Source organism: Pangasianodon hypophthalmus, chromosome 18 (assembly GCF_027358585.1).
Source record: "Pangasianodon hypophthalmus isolate fPanHyp1 chromosome 18, fPanHyp1.pri, whole genome shotgun sequence".
Lineage (NCBI taxonomy): Eukaryota > Metazoa > Chordata > Actinopteri > Siluriformes > Pangasiidae > Pangasianodon > Pangasianodon hypophthalmus.
In genome coordinates, this window is record NC_069727.1 from 11700842 (window position 1) to 11717530 (window position 16689).

At 36.5% G+C, this 16689-nt stretch overlaps 1 protein-coding gene across 3 annotated transcripts in view; it reads right to left on the reverse strand.

The window, feature by feature from the left end:
- Positions 1 to 14974, reverse strand: part of sfmbt2 (Scm like with four mbt domains 2) — a 59385-nt gene extending 44411 nt beyond the window's left edge. For 2 of the 3 annotated variants that reach the window (XM_034313246.2, XM_026923135.3), the window contains exons 1-2: positions 14810 to 14974; positions 4407 to 4557 (exon numbers count right to left, since the gene is read on the reverse strand). In XM_034313246.2, coding sequence (XP_034169137.2) covers positions 4407 to 4557; positions 14810 to 14956 — 298 coding nt within the window. In that variant the 5' untranslated portion in view covers positions 14957 to 14974. Of the gene's footprint in view, positions 1 to 4406; positions 4563 to 14809 lie in introns of all 3 variants that reach the window. The other variant, XM_026923134.3, reaches the window with a different exon arrangement.
- Positions 14975 to 16689: the final 1715 nt, after the last annotated feature.

The following is a 16689-nucleotide window of genomic DNA, read 5'->3' on the forward strand; positions in this document are numbered from 1 at the left end:
GAGCTATTGTGATATCTTTTGTATCTTTTTTGTGTTCTTTTATATATCTTATAAATTGTAAAATGTAAATTTTTTAAAAAATTTATTTTTTTCAGTGCTGTTTGTTTGTTTGCTTGTTTAAAAATAAAAAATATTTTTAAATACCGAAGATAAAAAGAAATTAAATTTGTAGGCATTAAATAAATCAAGTAGTTTATTTTTATATGCAGCATTACTGCATTGCTAGCAGTTTGTGAGCAATACTGCGATACATAATGTGTATTGTAAAACTATAAACCTAGCTACCTCTCTATTTAGATCTGATATGTTTTATCTTTTCAAGCCTGCCTCATGATTGCAGGGACGCTTCAAGTTAATTTGAACTTAATTGAATTCAATCGAAATGAAATGAGCATGACCAATTACAGTAGCTGTCTGTATTTAAAGGTTGAGTTTCATGACTGCCGCAGGTAGGTTTATCACGTATGCCTACCTTGTGCCTACACCTGTTAGTCATGTTATCAGGTATCAGACACATCCCCACCCCTCAACCATCAACACTGCCCAGATAGCAGGGATATTTAAACATCGTCATCTGAAGCAGGAACTGTTATGTCGTGAATGTTCTAGCTATACATATGACTTGTTGTTTCCTGTTGGTCTAATATGGCAAAGACACCTTTTTTTTGTGTGTGTGTGTGACAGCTTCAGTGATACTGACATGGCAATATGTGTGGTGCTGGTACAATTCTAACACACACAGCACCATTCCTTGAAGTTTAAAACACTGCTTAAACTTACTGCCCAGTCTATTAGATGCCTATCTGGTTTCCACCTTGTTGTAGGTGAACTGTTAGAGTCTACAGCCCAGTCCTTTTCTGCGCACAGTCTGTGTTATCTATTCTCTACCCCTGCATCATCTGACCACAGCACTGCTACACGCTAGATATTTTTGGTTGGTGGTCTGTTTCTCAACCCAGCAATAACATTGAGGTGTACAGTATTCAATGTTCAAGATAGAAAAGTATTTCAGGCTTTTCTAATTCAGGCTAAATTAGGCTTTAGACTTGGCCACAATTTTTCTTTGTTTGTTACATCATTACTGTTAACATAATATTGTGAATTACATCTATATCTATGTTACAGATTGTGCAGCAAAAGTGTACAAAAAGGTGCCTATTTTTATTGACACTTCACTCATCTGAAATAAAAAGCGTGTATCTAAAGTACTTAATGCTGTAGTTGGCTATGTTTTCTCAGTTACAGACCACAGTATTGCTGTTAGCTTGCATCACACTCTTCAACGTAAGCAAGTGACTGGGCAAATTATCACTTCTCCTTCTCTCTATCTGTCTTTCTCTTACAGTGGTAATCTCATTACATCATTACGGTGGTCATGACATCACCGCAGACAGGGCTAGAACAAGCCTAGGCTAAGCCTGCGCACACACACACAGACACACACACACACAAACACACATACTCAAATCATTCCTTTGCACATACCTATGCTTAAGTGGCAGCTGTTTTTTTTTTTTTTAAATAGGGGAAGCACAGGTGTCTGTTACTGAAGTATAAATCTGTGTGTGTGCTATTTTATCTGTTTCATCTGTTGGTCCGGCCTTGTGTTCGATTCTCCGTCTCTCCTCATAAGTAAGAGCATCCAAAAGATTTTTTCGCGAATCAGGCTAACAAAATTTTTAGCGTCTTTCGCTAGCTACAGCTATAAATAAACAAACAACAAATGCAAATAATCAAACATAACTTTATCCTTACAATTTATCTGCAATGTTTACCAATTACAAAGATAAACTTACAAGCTATACTGACTGTGTAAAATTGTTATGGATTAGAGTACTCAACTAACCACTGCTGCAGCGAGTCTGACTGGCACCGATATGTTTGAGATATCAGTCATGTTCATTACAGTTTCAATGATTGGCACTTGGTTACGAGGTTCCACCACTTTGCCTGTTGTTCAATTAACTATTAGCTGTCCCCTCATTAAAGCAAAGTATACTTGAATCTGCCATAGGAGGCCCCAGAAGCCATGCTTCTACGCAGTTCTATCAATGATGTGTCTGGGGCTCTGGGGAAATTTTACCGCAAGCTGTGCTGTGCACCGAAAACAGTTTGCATTAAATGAAAGAACAGCATAATATTGCAGAGAGACATTTGATCATTTGATCTGCTAATACACAAAATTTCACCAAGAGTGTTGACTACACAATTTTACATTTAAATATAGAAACATTTCATTGGCAAATTTATAAGGACAGACAGGGATTACATTATTCTTGAGCAAGGGTTTAATGAGTCACTGATCTGAATCACTGTACTGTTTTCCACTTGTAACATGCGGTGAGTAAAACGAGAACACAAGTGTGGGGGCAAGTCAGAGGTCCAAGCAGGAGTCAAAGCACAGGCAGACGGGGATAATTAGGGGCATATGCAAGTTTGTAGATCACAGGTGCTGGTCAAGAGCAATGTCTATGACAGGCTTAAAAACGCACTTATGAGACATAGCCACACAAGTAGACAAACTAATCAACGGTAAACACCAAACAGGTGAACACAATAGGTAACAGACTGATGACATGACAGCAGTGAGAGAATAGAAAAAAGCCCATGGAGAGCAAGCACAAACAGAACTTACAGCAGTATTGATTGTGAGGGGAAATTTGTGACAGCTATATGTCTCAGAGAAGGAAGCATGATCTCATAGCTAACTTTTTTTTTTTTCAGATTAAAAAAGCTCAATACTGAATTACATTGCACTGGGTCAACCCTAAACGTTTAAAGCAGTTGGCTGCTTTAACTGTTTATTTATACATCGGATGATGTATCAGGTTACGTATCACATCATCCCAGAAGGAGAGACAGACACGCCTAATCTTCAGGAGTGTACACTACACCTATCCAATGCCTGATAAACCGTCAACTACATGTAAGTCAAAAAACTGCTTTTGTATTGACTGAAAGCAGCTAAGATGATAATGTACAATACATACACAATGTCAGTATTTACTGTATAGACTGTACTATATAGGAGGCAGTGAAAGAGACTGAATTCAGGCAACACTGCTCTGGAAACACATGATCATGACCTGCCTTTACATAAACAATAACAAATTACCTAGTGTCATTTAGATTATGTCCTCACTTCATGCCCAGTATTCCCAGTATGGGCCCTGAAATGGGCTGCTCTGGTGATTATTTTAAGTAGTTTTTGAAATAGCAGTCATCTTAAACCACAGCAATTTCCCAATAATTACTTTTAATTTATTAATGAAGGACTATCTGTTCATAGTCATGTCTGTGAGACTCGAGTCTTCAGAGCAGAGGAGTTTGCGCTTTCTGGTTTCTCGGTAACTTGACAAATGACAAGCAGCATATTTTTATCTGATTAACTTCAAAAGAGAAAAAATAATGTAAATTATTATTTGCTTTTCTTTGTTATATAACAAAACATTATAAATCTGTTTATTATTAGGCTTAGACTACAGTATGCGGAGCATCCACCATACAAGTGCCTGTGTTATAGGAACCACAGCTGATTAGAATGAGTGCATTAATATACTGTAAACCTATCATTTATGTTAGAGTGTGAAGTCCAAAAATGAGGCATGCAGAGTAGTAATATAAAATCACAAGTCACCCTTGCCACAATGAAGGCAGAGAAGCATGCAGCAAACATTACAGAGAATTTCTTCTGAAGAAGTTCTAGAGAAAAAGTAGAAAAGAAGAAGGAGAGAAGAGTAGAAGAGTGTGTGAAAAGGAAGAGAGGGAGAGAGAGAGAGAGAGAGAGAGAGAATAAGAGCTGAACCCAAATACAGAGCCATCCCAATTGTTAATATTCAGAACCGTGCTTCTATGAAAAATTAATCATTGCCTTCTGATTTGAAAATTCACCCAGACTGTCGTATAATTCATACGAGTGTGATGTCATAGTGTGTGCCACATGTACGCCGCTTAAAATTCCAACATCCCCAATATAAATGCCTTCACACATCCCTGTCTGCATGGTCATTACAGTTTATGGCAACACAATAATTTTTAAAAAATGAATCACACAGTGGTGTAAACTGGATATTCAGATAGACTTCAGTTTCATATCTGTCTCAGTATTAAATTATACAAATATAAATAGCATTTATAAGCTTGTATTTTTTTACATTGCGCCCTGCCTGTATTTTGTCTCTATATAGTCTCTATTTTGATTATTTAATTCTTATATATGTACAGCACTTTGGGCAACTTTTGTTCTTTTAAATGTGCTTTAAAAATAAATAAAAAATTATTTACCTACTATAAACAGCCAGGTAACTTTTTAAATAACTAATAAAAGTAATTGGTTAGAGGACTGAGAGATTTTGGGCCCAGCAGTAATTTGAGTGGCAGTATGTGTGCAGGTGATTCGGCCTCACCTGAGTGACTGTGTTCTGCTCTCCCATTGGACGGGCTCTGAGTGCTCCTCCCTGCTGATGTCATCATCGATTCCTTGGGAAGGCTGTTGCCTTGGAGACGTAGAGTCCTGATGACTGTTTCCCACTTTGTCAGCTCACAGTGATTCAAATCCTGCACTTGGAAACACAGTGGTCAAGGGTCAATTTAACAGCAAAGTAATAATAATCTCCAATAGTAAACACATAGCAAAGTGTTACTAGGATGTCTTGAAAATGATTATACACTACATTCCTAGAGAACTACTAGTTTAAATATTAAGGAATTTATCCCATTGAACACTTCCAATTACAGTGAGCTTCCAATTCCAGTGGATAGACATCCAGAGTTTGCAGAAAGTGTGGAAATGTGATTCTGGTGACTCAGATAACTGCAAATGCAGTTATGCTGCAGAAGTTACTGCATCACAGGTACTGTACACAGCCAAACAGACTTCCTGGACTCAACTCCAAACTGAAATTATACTAAATCCATATGAAAATCCAGAACTCACGACATTCGGGTTCATCCAGACAACCACAGGTTATCTAATGTGTTCACTGTGTAAAACCAAGGGATTAGATACAGAATTGTCTGTATCCAATCACAATATGATCATAATCATTAGTCCTTTGCTTAATCATATAACACTAAAAACTGATTATGCATGCCTTGAGGTCAGATTGTGTTCATTGAGTGACTGGACCGGTACGTATTCTGAATGAGGAAGAAAAATAAGTGAAGAGAGAGAGAGTTGTAGTATATCTTGTCTCTGTCCTTGACTCTTTGGTTTAATATATAAATATAATGTGGTATAAATATTGATGGTGCTCCAACCTGAATTTCATTTTCCTTTCACTTGGCTCCTGCAATTACGCTATTTAGTGTATCCTGATAGTGCTCATGCCGTTCTGTGTGGTTAATCTGTATTGTGTAGGGATGGGCATGAGCAAGTGACAGTAATTATCAATCATGACAACACAATAAACGTGTGGATATATTTGGGTGGAATTTTGGGAAAAAAATGACCACTTCTTATAATTAATTTTAACCTCACAGTAATCCAGTACCAAAACATAAATGCATAAATGAAGTTCTTCATTTTAAAATGTTTAATATGATCTGGTAACAGTGGCTTTAGAGGTGGGAACATATGGCTTACACCTATTGCACAAATGACACACACAAGTCTGAAGCCCTGAAGCCTCTTATTATAGGCCAAAGTTGTACCACTAGTTAGCTAAATAGATGGCTTTAAAACATGCAATGTGTAGAACTACTGACAAAATTAAAGCAAAATGGTTAAAAAAAAAAAAAGTGAAGTAAGTCGTTCTGTGTAGTCGCTCTGTCTGTTTTAGCTACAGAACTGATGACAGCCAGCTAATGGCTAAGTGTGTGTGAGCGATCTCTTAAAAGAGTTGCCAACATACCAGTTGGGAGACTTCTGTAATTAACCTCAGTTTCTCTGCATGCTAAAACCTCATTTGAAATTGCTGAGAAGTGAGAGAAACACTGGACAAAACTCAGACTTACCACAATAATCTGCTATTAAATATACTGACAAAAATATCCTGTGGTCAATAAAAATAGACCCAAACGATATACGCTGTTTCAAAATTCCTCAGCTTTTAATACCATTACCAAGTACACTGTAATATTTAAAGCAATATTATAGATTTTAACGAAAAAGTTAAAGCACGGTTTCTGTTGTTGTTCTGTGTTGTCTATGTGGCACCTTGGTCGTGGAGAAACGTTGTTTCGTTTCACTGTGTACTTGTATATGGCTGAAATGGACAATAAACTCCACTTGACTTGACTTGACTGTAAATAGTTCTCCAGAAATTTGTTCACATTAAGTTAGCACCTCGTAGTTGTTTGTGTATTTTTGCATTTCAAATTCGGTTAATTGGGCAAGAGATGGTCAATCGGACACTTCTGCTCACTCTTGATACACCGCTTAAACCGCGTGTGCCATTTAATACACACACATTTTACAGGAAAGGAGAGATGAAAAATATGCACACATAAGTTAATACAATTCATAAACATGATCTATATGCTTTGTACAGGTTTCAGAAAGAGCTAGACATTTCCTCTACATAGCAGCCTATTTTCTTTTGGTTTCAAGTTTGTTAACATTCATGCGACACAATGAAGCATATCACAATGAAGCCTGTCCCACAGCCTATAGCACATGAATAAGGTTACTGACCAACACACAGCTGGTACATTTCACAGATCAGCTTTAACTTAATCTGCTACTGCTTACTGTTTCCCATGTAAAATAGGCAGCAGAACACCATAACAGTTTGTATACACTTCTGTAATACTGAGGAGAAGAGATAACGGCAGCAGATAATTATGTTCTCAGACTGATGAATACTTGGGCTGTGTGGCCAAACCACACTCTATCCAACTAAACATTATGTTAATGCACCAATGGTGTAATGGCTATTTGGGCATCCTGTTATTGGGCCTGAATTCGTATTGAATGTGTTATTTGGCACTTGCAGTCATCAGGTTAATCCATGTGGTGATGAAGGACACAGCGCAACACGTTTCAACAAGAAGTACGCCATCGTATTTGTACCAGTGCGGGCAAAATTCCCAAATCTTAAATCCACCAGCTTTAAGTAAGATTTAGTATAATTCAAATAATACAGTGCAAAGCTGTCTTATAATGTCCCATTGCCTCACAATATACACATAATGTCGTGTTATAAATGAAGAGATGGATCACGTCCTTTACCACAGTCAGATATGCGGTTAAAATGTTAGCCAAATGCAAAAATATACTAGGCTATATACACAGGGTTGTTATATGAACTCCCCTCAATTTCAAATACTCTGGTATTTACTCATTTTCCCTATTGACTAGTCAAGCTGTCAAAATGACCAAAATTACACATCCCTGGTAGTTACCCATACTGCTCTGTGTAGTCCACGTGTACAGACTGCAGTCTCTTTGTGTCTCATTTGAGCGCATACTTACATATCCTAACACATGAGCAGCAAGCATTTTAACGAGTATTGGTATCCTTAAGCAGAGAAAAAAACTGATGACGTTTCTGCTAATACTTATCTAACATTTCCAGGTAGCATATTAAGAAATATACTGCATTTTAATGTTTTTCATATAATCACACTGTAATGAAATAGCAACTCAGTATATGATGTGCATTAGGCCTGTACATCGTATATTAATTTCATTTTTCTTGAACTTGACATCATATTGATATAAAAAGGAAATAGAAAATAGAAATATGAGAATAGAAAAGTCTTCTGGCACTGATTGCTCAGATTGTGGGATTCAGCTGTACCACCAGTGATCCTCTACCACCACGCATTTACTCTGAGCTACTTATGATGGAGAACTGTGTGTTTCTGCAGATCACGCTGTACAATGACAGCTGCATTTATTTACATTTATGCTGTAGCTTCAAATCTAAACTGTGATTAAGACAAACAGGATCATATTTATTTCATGTACTGCACGTACTGCAGAATGTTGTGCAGTATATGTAATGCATTTTGCCTGGTCTATTTATCTTTACAGTATATCCGTTTTTATAACACATAATGTGATTAAAGTAAAGAATCATTTAAGTAAATTTATAGATGAGCATTAACTTAACTATTTACATTTATTTTGGAAACAATTGTCATCCATAAGCACACAATATCACAGCAAAAAACACTGGGTTGTTCTTTTAACCCAGCAGCTGCCTTACACATAATGGGTAGATTAATTTGGTTATTTGTGCCATAACTGGGTTATTCTGGTTCCAACCCAACAGGCTGGGTTAGATATTCCAGTCTCATGATGGCATTTTAAATTATAATGGTTCAGCTTCAGAATTTGCTTAGCTGATATCCAGCCTGCTGCTTTCCTTAATATCTCCCACATCCTCATCTTCCATGTTGTGGCTGTTTTCATGTAATTAACGTCCACATCATTAGCTACTTAAAGTTAGCAGTCGTTATTTTCGTTAGCTTATCATCTTGGTTACTGTAAGCATAATGTACAGTCATGTCCTGAAATAACCTCACAGACATTGTCCAATTAAGATAAAATATAAATGGGTGTAATTTTTGCAAATTTCCTCATTAATCGCACAGACATTATGTTACTCACAATAGAACACATGATAATGTAAGGCTTGCTACATTCAATGGAGACAAACAGTGCACGTAAGTTCATATACATGTGTAACTCAACACAGCCCTGCAGTTTTTTTCTGTGCAGTCTAGTATAGTGTTACATGCATGCGTATCACTACAAATTGCAGCTGCATACAAATAAATATTAATTATTTGAAGACGAAGTATTTACTTTTTTTTAACCCAATGGCTGAGGTACAGAAACATACTCAATGCACTGAGTTAAAAATAACCCAGAACGGGGGAGATGCTATATCCAAACTTAGCTTCGTTAATAGTTAGCCAGTTCACAACACAACTTTTAGTGAGTACGTATTAATACAGAATTTAGGAATATGTCTTATACTACTGTGTGATTTAAAGCAATGCAAAACACCATCTGGAACATGTGAGATTAATGAGTACTCATTAGCCAAGAAGCAGTGTTTATAACAAGGTGTACTCATTTTTATCCAGCAGGCATTGTATTTAATTTACACTAATTAAAAGCTTTCACAATCATCTGACTTTGGAGACCAAAATCACTACTTAAATTAATATACGATTACTTGTTCCACTCAGATATACTGCATGTTATGAGCTCTAAAAACTTTATTTAAAACTTATTGTGCTTTATGATAGCATAAACAGAATTTCTGTTTCTAAAATAAAAATCTATTTCTATAAAAAAAAGAATGCAGAAGCATGCTCAAATGAAACTTTTCCATACCACAGTCCAAATAGATTTGATCTGGCAACTCCAATCAATAGAAACTGAGCAACTGGCGATGAAGAATTTGCCTGTCAGCTAGACTAAATCTACAGGTTTTGATTATGGTGATTAAGTCGTTTGGCAGGTACACTGCCTTTGCATGAAGTCAACTGGCACAAACAGGAATACATGCAGAAAGCTCAACACAATTTCTGTTATCCTGTAAATAGATTCTGTGTGAGAGTGTATGAGTGTGTGTGTTTTGGCTGACATTTCCATGGGAAAAACGCTCTCTGTGGTTTTAGGTCACACTTCATCAGAAACAGCCTGAGGATTCTGTATCCAGTTCAAAACGACACAAACTTTCTTGGCCGTCCATCATACGAGGAGAAAGTCAATATAGCGAGACGCCCTCAACGTTATTTTCAAAACATTTCGAATCGTATGTGAGTTCAAATCTCAGAAATGTCACAAAGTGTCTGTTCTGGCTCTAAACATCAACTGTTCAGCTCTGTGTTTGGATTCTGCCTTTGCTAGTAACTTTGGATAAAAGCTGCTGCGTAATATCTGACTCACACATAAATATTTGTCTCATCTGGAAGGGTAAAAGAATGGTTTCTAACAAAATTCCACTTAAGCCATAGTCAATCAGTTTTTTTGGGGGCGGTATGGACTTGTTTTACTTCTAAGCAACATTAGCCTCCCTGCTCCACCGCAAAAGTAATGATGCTTAAAGACAATTGTATAAATCTTTTGCCAAGTTATTCCTTTAAACGTTAACTACTGTACTATTATATTGCAAATGCACCACAATTCTTTTAGATTGCTCATACTCTAGAGATCAAATGTTGTAAATAAAATAAACTCATTACTGTAAAATATGTTGCAACCTAATATAAAAAATAAGATTAAAAAAAAGATATTCAAATACATTTTTTGGAAACATCATTAAACCTGAAAGAAAATGACAATGACTGAAACTAGCTGTTGAACAAAACCTGTAGAGACATTCCTCTAAACCTGCAGAGAGATCTTGTTGAATAATCTAAGATAATCTCAGATATGGCCTGTTTCACAGGCTTTATGCAGCTCCCGAGATCGATTAGCTCTGATTGCACCAGATGCTCTGAATGCAGTGTGTGTGTGTGTGTGTGTGTGTGTGTATGTGTGTCTGTTTAATCTGGAATTCCATTTTTTTAAAGGATTATGCAAACACAGTGTAGTGCTTCCTTAAAAGAACAACAACTACAGAAACAGTAACAACTGTTTTTTTTTTCTTCAGTCTTTATTTAATAATCTACTTTAACTACACCACTCTGGGACATGAGTGAAATATCTGATACACTGATATATTTGATACATCTGAAACACAGAGTGTATTCTTTCGTCTCTCCCTTCAAACAGGAAACAATGTACTGTAAATGTGTATAGCTTGAAATTTGCATAATGCGGGTTTTCTGCAAGATTCATCACTCTCTTTCTCTCTCTCTCACACACACACACACACACACAACAGCACTTCTAGGTCACATAATGAAAGTTACTCTAGATAAGGAGGTCTGCCAAATGCTGTAGATGTAAATGCAAATGTAAAATGAATATACAGAAGACTCTTGACTCTTGTGGGTGTGTCGTTTGTGGGCGTGTCTCTTGCGGGTATGCACTGTCCAGCATTCTGAGTTTCAAATAAAACATAGTAAAAAAAAAATAAAATTAAAAAAAAAAATATATATATATATATATATATATATATATATATATATATATATATATATTTCATTCCCATTTCCTAAAACTTAACTCTTATTAATCAGGGAATGCAGAATCTATATAGGTAATATTCCCACTTCAAATTAGCTGGCTAAGTACATGAAAGGTTCAGAGAGAATGCATCCTTATAAAAAAAGGTATATTTGACACACTGACCAATTTTATTTAGCAGCAGTAAAGCTTCGTAGCAACAGAAAATTACGTTGACATTTTCTTCCATTTTTCTGTACAGTAATTAAGTCCCAAGAAAAAAAGAGATTACTAGGAGCCAAATGCAGGTAGGAAATATAACTTAGGAGGGTAGAAACTGGAGGATAACAAACAACATCTACCACACACCTGGTCATAAGAATTTACTGGACCCTTCCTTTTAGATTTGTTGATTCATTGCAACATAACCCAGTTGCATAAAACAGAGAAATTCTTTATTCGATTTGTCGCTTGTCGCCAGAATCAACAAGGGAAATGAATGGCTGCCTGTTGCTTTGCTGCTTAGCAGTGTTAATGGCATGTAAGCTATATAGTCAAACCACATTTTGTAAGAATTAGAACATTTTTATACCAATTCATATGCATGAATGCTAATCCTAGGCCATGAATGCTAATCCTAACCCAAACCATAACCATTATTTACTTTACATACAAGTTGGCTAGGGTTATTTTTCTATGAACATGTAACAAAAAATTACAACAACCAATTTTCCAAAGCTCAGCCAGGTCACTTAAAAGATAGGCAGTCACCCAATCTCCATGACCCAAGGACAAACGATCTGATTACTGGATTACTGAACCTCATCACATTACCACAGAGAGAGTGTTGCAATGTTACAATGTGCAGTCTGAGTAGTTTCCAATTTCAGACTTTAGATATACTTTCCTATTTTATTACTCATTAATATCCACATACATTATAACTCAAGCTTTGAAAGTACATACAAATGTACCATTATTTTGATACACCAACTAAATCAACAGAGAGAGAGAGAGAGAGAGAGAGAGGGAGAGGGAGAGAGAGAGAAATATGGATAGAATCCATTGTAATCAAAGCAGGAGTTATTAAAATATTGAGTAAGTCATTTCCAGTTACATGTAAAAATAATTTGCAGAAGTGAGTGAAGGCCTCTAGACCAACATTAGACTGTTAGATCATTTAAAGCAGGAGCTTCTTTCAGTTCTCTCCCTTCAGTTTAAAGGTGATCACTTTGCTCACACCTCATGTTTTTTTGGTTTATGTTGTATCTGTGCGCAGGGACGTATTCATTTCAAGGGATGCTAGTGAGCGATTGGTTGTGTTTAAATCCCATGACTGCCAAGGCCTTTAATCCTCAACTGCTCAGCTGTATGCTTGGACGGGATTGGATTGGTTTGGATTGGTTTGAATTGGATGTCACCACTCTTGGATAAAACCATGTGCCAAATGTAAAATGCATTGACTCAAACTAGATTCTTAATTGAGAGACATTAAAAAAAAAAAGCCACCACATGAAGAGAAGCACTCCTTAGACTGGTGGAACTAGTATAGATTTATGAGCTTAGAAAATAAAGAAAAGAAACTAGAAAAAAAATTAAAAGGGTTTTGGTGTATTTTATTCCATCACAATATTAGCAATTAAAAATGCAGTTATTCTAAATGCAAAGCATGAAGTTGTGTGTGTATAGTGGGTGTGTGGGTATGAAGGGAGGGGTAAGGGAAGGAAGGTGTGTGTGTGTGTGTGTGTGTGTGTCTGTGCGGTCTGCAAGGCAGTAGCAATCATGTGTGGGGGTGGAGTGAAGAGGGTGTCCTTTACAGGTGGCATTCACTTTAAAACCTTCAAACACAACACGGTTTCTGTTTTTGTGTTATGGTTTTTGCTTTATTTTTTTATTTAGTATAATTGTGAATGTAATTTATAAGACTTCAGTAAAGCTAGATTTAATGCTTCCTTTTTTTAAACACTAGTTTTAAGGTTTTTCAGCTAATTTAATGTGACCTTAAATTACCTTGTCGGATATTAAGGGGTCAGTTCTGATTAGGCAGATGGAGCTCATTTGCAATGTCAACTGCAACAACACTGGCGGTTGAGACAGATCTCAGTCGAATTCTAAATTAATATTTACATTTATGTTCTGTAGAACGAGTTAATTCAACATTTAAACTAACACTGTACTGTATGTCTTAAATCAACCCTGTAAGTCTAAATTAAACACTAGTGGCTACATCCACAATGTAAGAATTATACTACTGTGTGTAATATATCAGAATGTGACTGAGGAGAATTCGTTTCTTTTTTTAGTTATTTTGATTTTGTTAATTATATTATTTCTTCCTAAATGTTTCGAATAGCATGCTGGAAAACACTGTGTATTTTCTTAAAGCTTGAGTTTTCCATAATCTATCTGGGTATATTTTAGCTAATTTGCTACTGAACACAACATTTTTTGTTCTTAAGGCACCTTGTTCATTGATCACGTGGTCAGTTGGGCTTTGATTAGCCAAATGGAGCTTGTTTACAATGTCACCTTATATTAAAGGTGAAGATGGATCTCAATTAAATTCAGCATTTTTTTTTTTTTGATATCTGGAGTACTGCTTTGTCCTTGGATGACTACAGTTTTACAAACTGTAACAATAATTTCCCAATATTTGATTAGCCAATAAATAAATAGACAGATAGATAGATAGATAGATAGATAGACAGATAGATAGATAGATAGATAGATAGATAGATTGATACATAGATAAATAGATAAATAAATAAAAAAGTTGGGAATTGCAGAATTGCATTTCTGTGAAAATGGAAGGGCCAGGTCTATCGTGTGTGTGTGTCTGTGTGTGTGTGTGTGTGTGTGTGTGTGAGTGTGTGTCTAAGGTACGCAGACGCACACACTCATCATTGTCTTCACACACATACACACACACGCGCGCACACACTCTTTCAAACTATTGCAGCAGAAAAAAACTCCCTCGGCGTGTCCTCGCCTTCATTTCTCATTTCATTCATTAGAGATGGATAAGGAGCAGGGAAAGAAACGGAAACTGGCCGCTTCACCTGCGCCACTTCATTTTTTCCCTCTTCAAACATTTGCTGTGCACTTTAACCCACCTGAAGCCGCCATGTTTCCGCGGATTGACGGCTTTGCCCCCACTGCTTTCGCGCTGAGAGAGTCTCTCTCTCTCTCTCTCTCTCTGTCTCTCTCTCTGTGTCTCTCTCTCTCTGTGTCTCTCTCTTTCTCACACACACACACTCACGGACTGGGCAGCTTTCCACCTCCAACACATTTTATAATTCTTATTAAAGACGCGAGGGAACTTTTACGCCATTTCCACCATCATTCCGTCCTTCGAAACCGAAACGAGGTCAAACTGGGCGAGATAATTAAGCCATTCCAGCTCACTAAAGCCGGATTTAACACTCAGGAGCTGGAATATGTAAACAAAAAGCATATGAACTGTATTTTTTTTCCCGACTGAAATTGTCCACACAGTCCATCCCGAGTGCTGTCACATTTCAGCGAAACGAAAGTGCTCACGCTAAGCCGTCAATATTTACTAACAAGCATGACTGGCAGCTTATCACCAGCGTTCAACTGTGTCTTTCTTTCTGTCTTTCTTTCTTTCTGTCTTTATTTCTGGTGAAGGAAAGCGGAAAAGCTCCTCGGTGCCGACAAAATGTTTTTAATCGCGGGGAAAAGCCCGTGTGTAGGCGGAAATCCAGCGAGAGAAAAGCGGACAGTAAACAGTAAACACACCGCTATTTATTCCACACATTCAGCTTTCTCATTTACCTTAATGAAGTTTCCTGGAGCCTGTGAAATACAGCGATTGCCCCTTTTTTCTCCTCCGGCTGAAGCTCTCTCTCTCTCTCTCTCTCCCTCTCCTCTGTCTCTCTCTCTCTCTCTCTCTCTCTCTCTCTGCAATATGGCATCCCGCATCTGCGCATGTCCTACACAAAAATCTTCACATTATTCTCTCTGAGCCACAACTCCCGCATTAGACCTCAAAAAAAAAAAAAAAAAAATCGATTATAAATAGAAACCCCCCTCTTCCTCCTCCCCCCTTCCTCCTCCTCTTCATCTTCCTCCTCTTCCTCCTCCTCACGCTGTGTGGGAAACTTGCTTTTTTTCCCTGCACATCACAGATGTGTCAGCACTAATCCCCGGTGCTTTTACTCTGACTCTTTATATGCGTCAATGTATCAATTAAAAATCATTTATAGAAAAAAAAAAAGGTTGATAATCTTTTTTTTTTTTTTTTTTTTGCAATATATTCTATTAAAAAAATTCTTAAAGCTGAAGTTGTGCTGAAAATAATGATTATTACCAAATTATTACTAAATCTTTCTGAAAAAAAAGAAAAAGAAAAAAACAATGTAACTTTTCAATTCTTGTTAGTCTTCAAATGGTTAATATCACACACCTTTATCATCTGTAGCTACTGATGATAATATCCCACTAATATCACACACTCCTGAATTAATACTGCTGCTCACCTGAATGCATGTGCATCCAAACACTAATAATCAAACACTACACTCTTAAAACAGTCTAAAACCCTTACATTTTTCTATGTATAACCCCACTACAGGGTGTTTATATATCACAAAGGCTTCCACACTAGAACCCTCTCATGAAGCTAAGAACCCTTCACTACAGAGAACCCATTAAAGAACCCTAGGTTCTTTCAGCAGGGTTATTTCAACAGTCTAAAAGGTGATTCAGCATGGTGGTGTTAAATTTAATAGTCAAGGTGTATATGAACATTGTAGAAAATTTAAGAATTAAATGGATGTTTGCTCTTTTATTTACTTATATATGTTTTAAAAAGCCAAATGCTTTTGTATAGCTGCTAGGAGACACTGTGTATTTACGTAAAGTTTGAGTTTCCCATAATCTGGTCACCATCAACAATTTATCTAGGTGTTAGATATTCCAGATAAAAAGATCACAACTAGAACCCGGAAGGGGTCTTGAGGTTTGTTTGGTTTTTTTTGAATGTACAACCCTATAACAGAGAGCTTCTATATCAGAAAGGGCTCCAAACTACAATAAATCCATATAATTTTCTAAAAGTTGATTCGATCAACCCTGCAGGTGTTATATCAGCTTTGTAGATGGTAAATCAACCCAGTATTTGTTAAGAGAAATTTGTTAAGTGAGTTCATTCGATATTGTAAACTTGAATTTAAGACAGATGTTAATTCAGTACCACAAGCCTTGATTAAAGGGTTCAGCAGTGCAACACCTCACTAAGTGTTAACTCACAACAGTGGAGGTGTTAGTTCAATTCCAACAGTTATGTCAACAGTGTAGATATCGATTCAACAGTAAGACTTAACATTACGTATTTATTTACTATTGTAAGAGTTTATTTAACCCTAAAACTCTAAAAGTCAACCCGACAAGCATTAATTAAAAAAAGTAAGTTTTAACCTCAAAAAGTTGCAGTTTATTATTTAGTTATTCACCTTAAAGCATTCTATTGAATCACAACTATAACTTATTCAGTAACTACAGTGAAATTTATAGCTAAGGTATTGCACTGGTGCTGGGAGTGTAAGGGATTCAGAAGTTTGTACACCCCTGCATGTCTTAATGCAAGTCTATTTAACTGTGTACAAGTTAAATACAATTACAAGTTTATTTAACTGTGAAGGTGTTAATTCAAC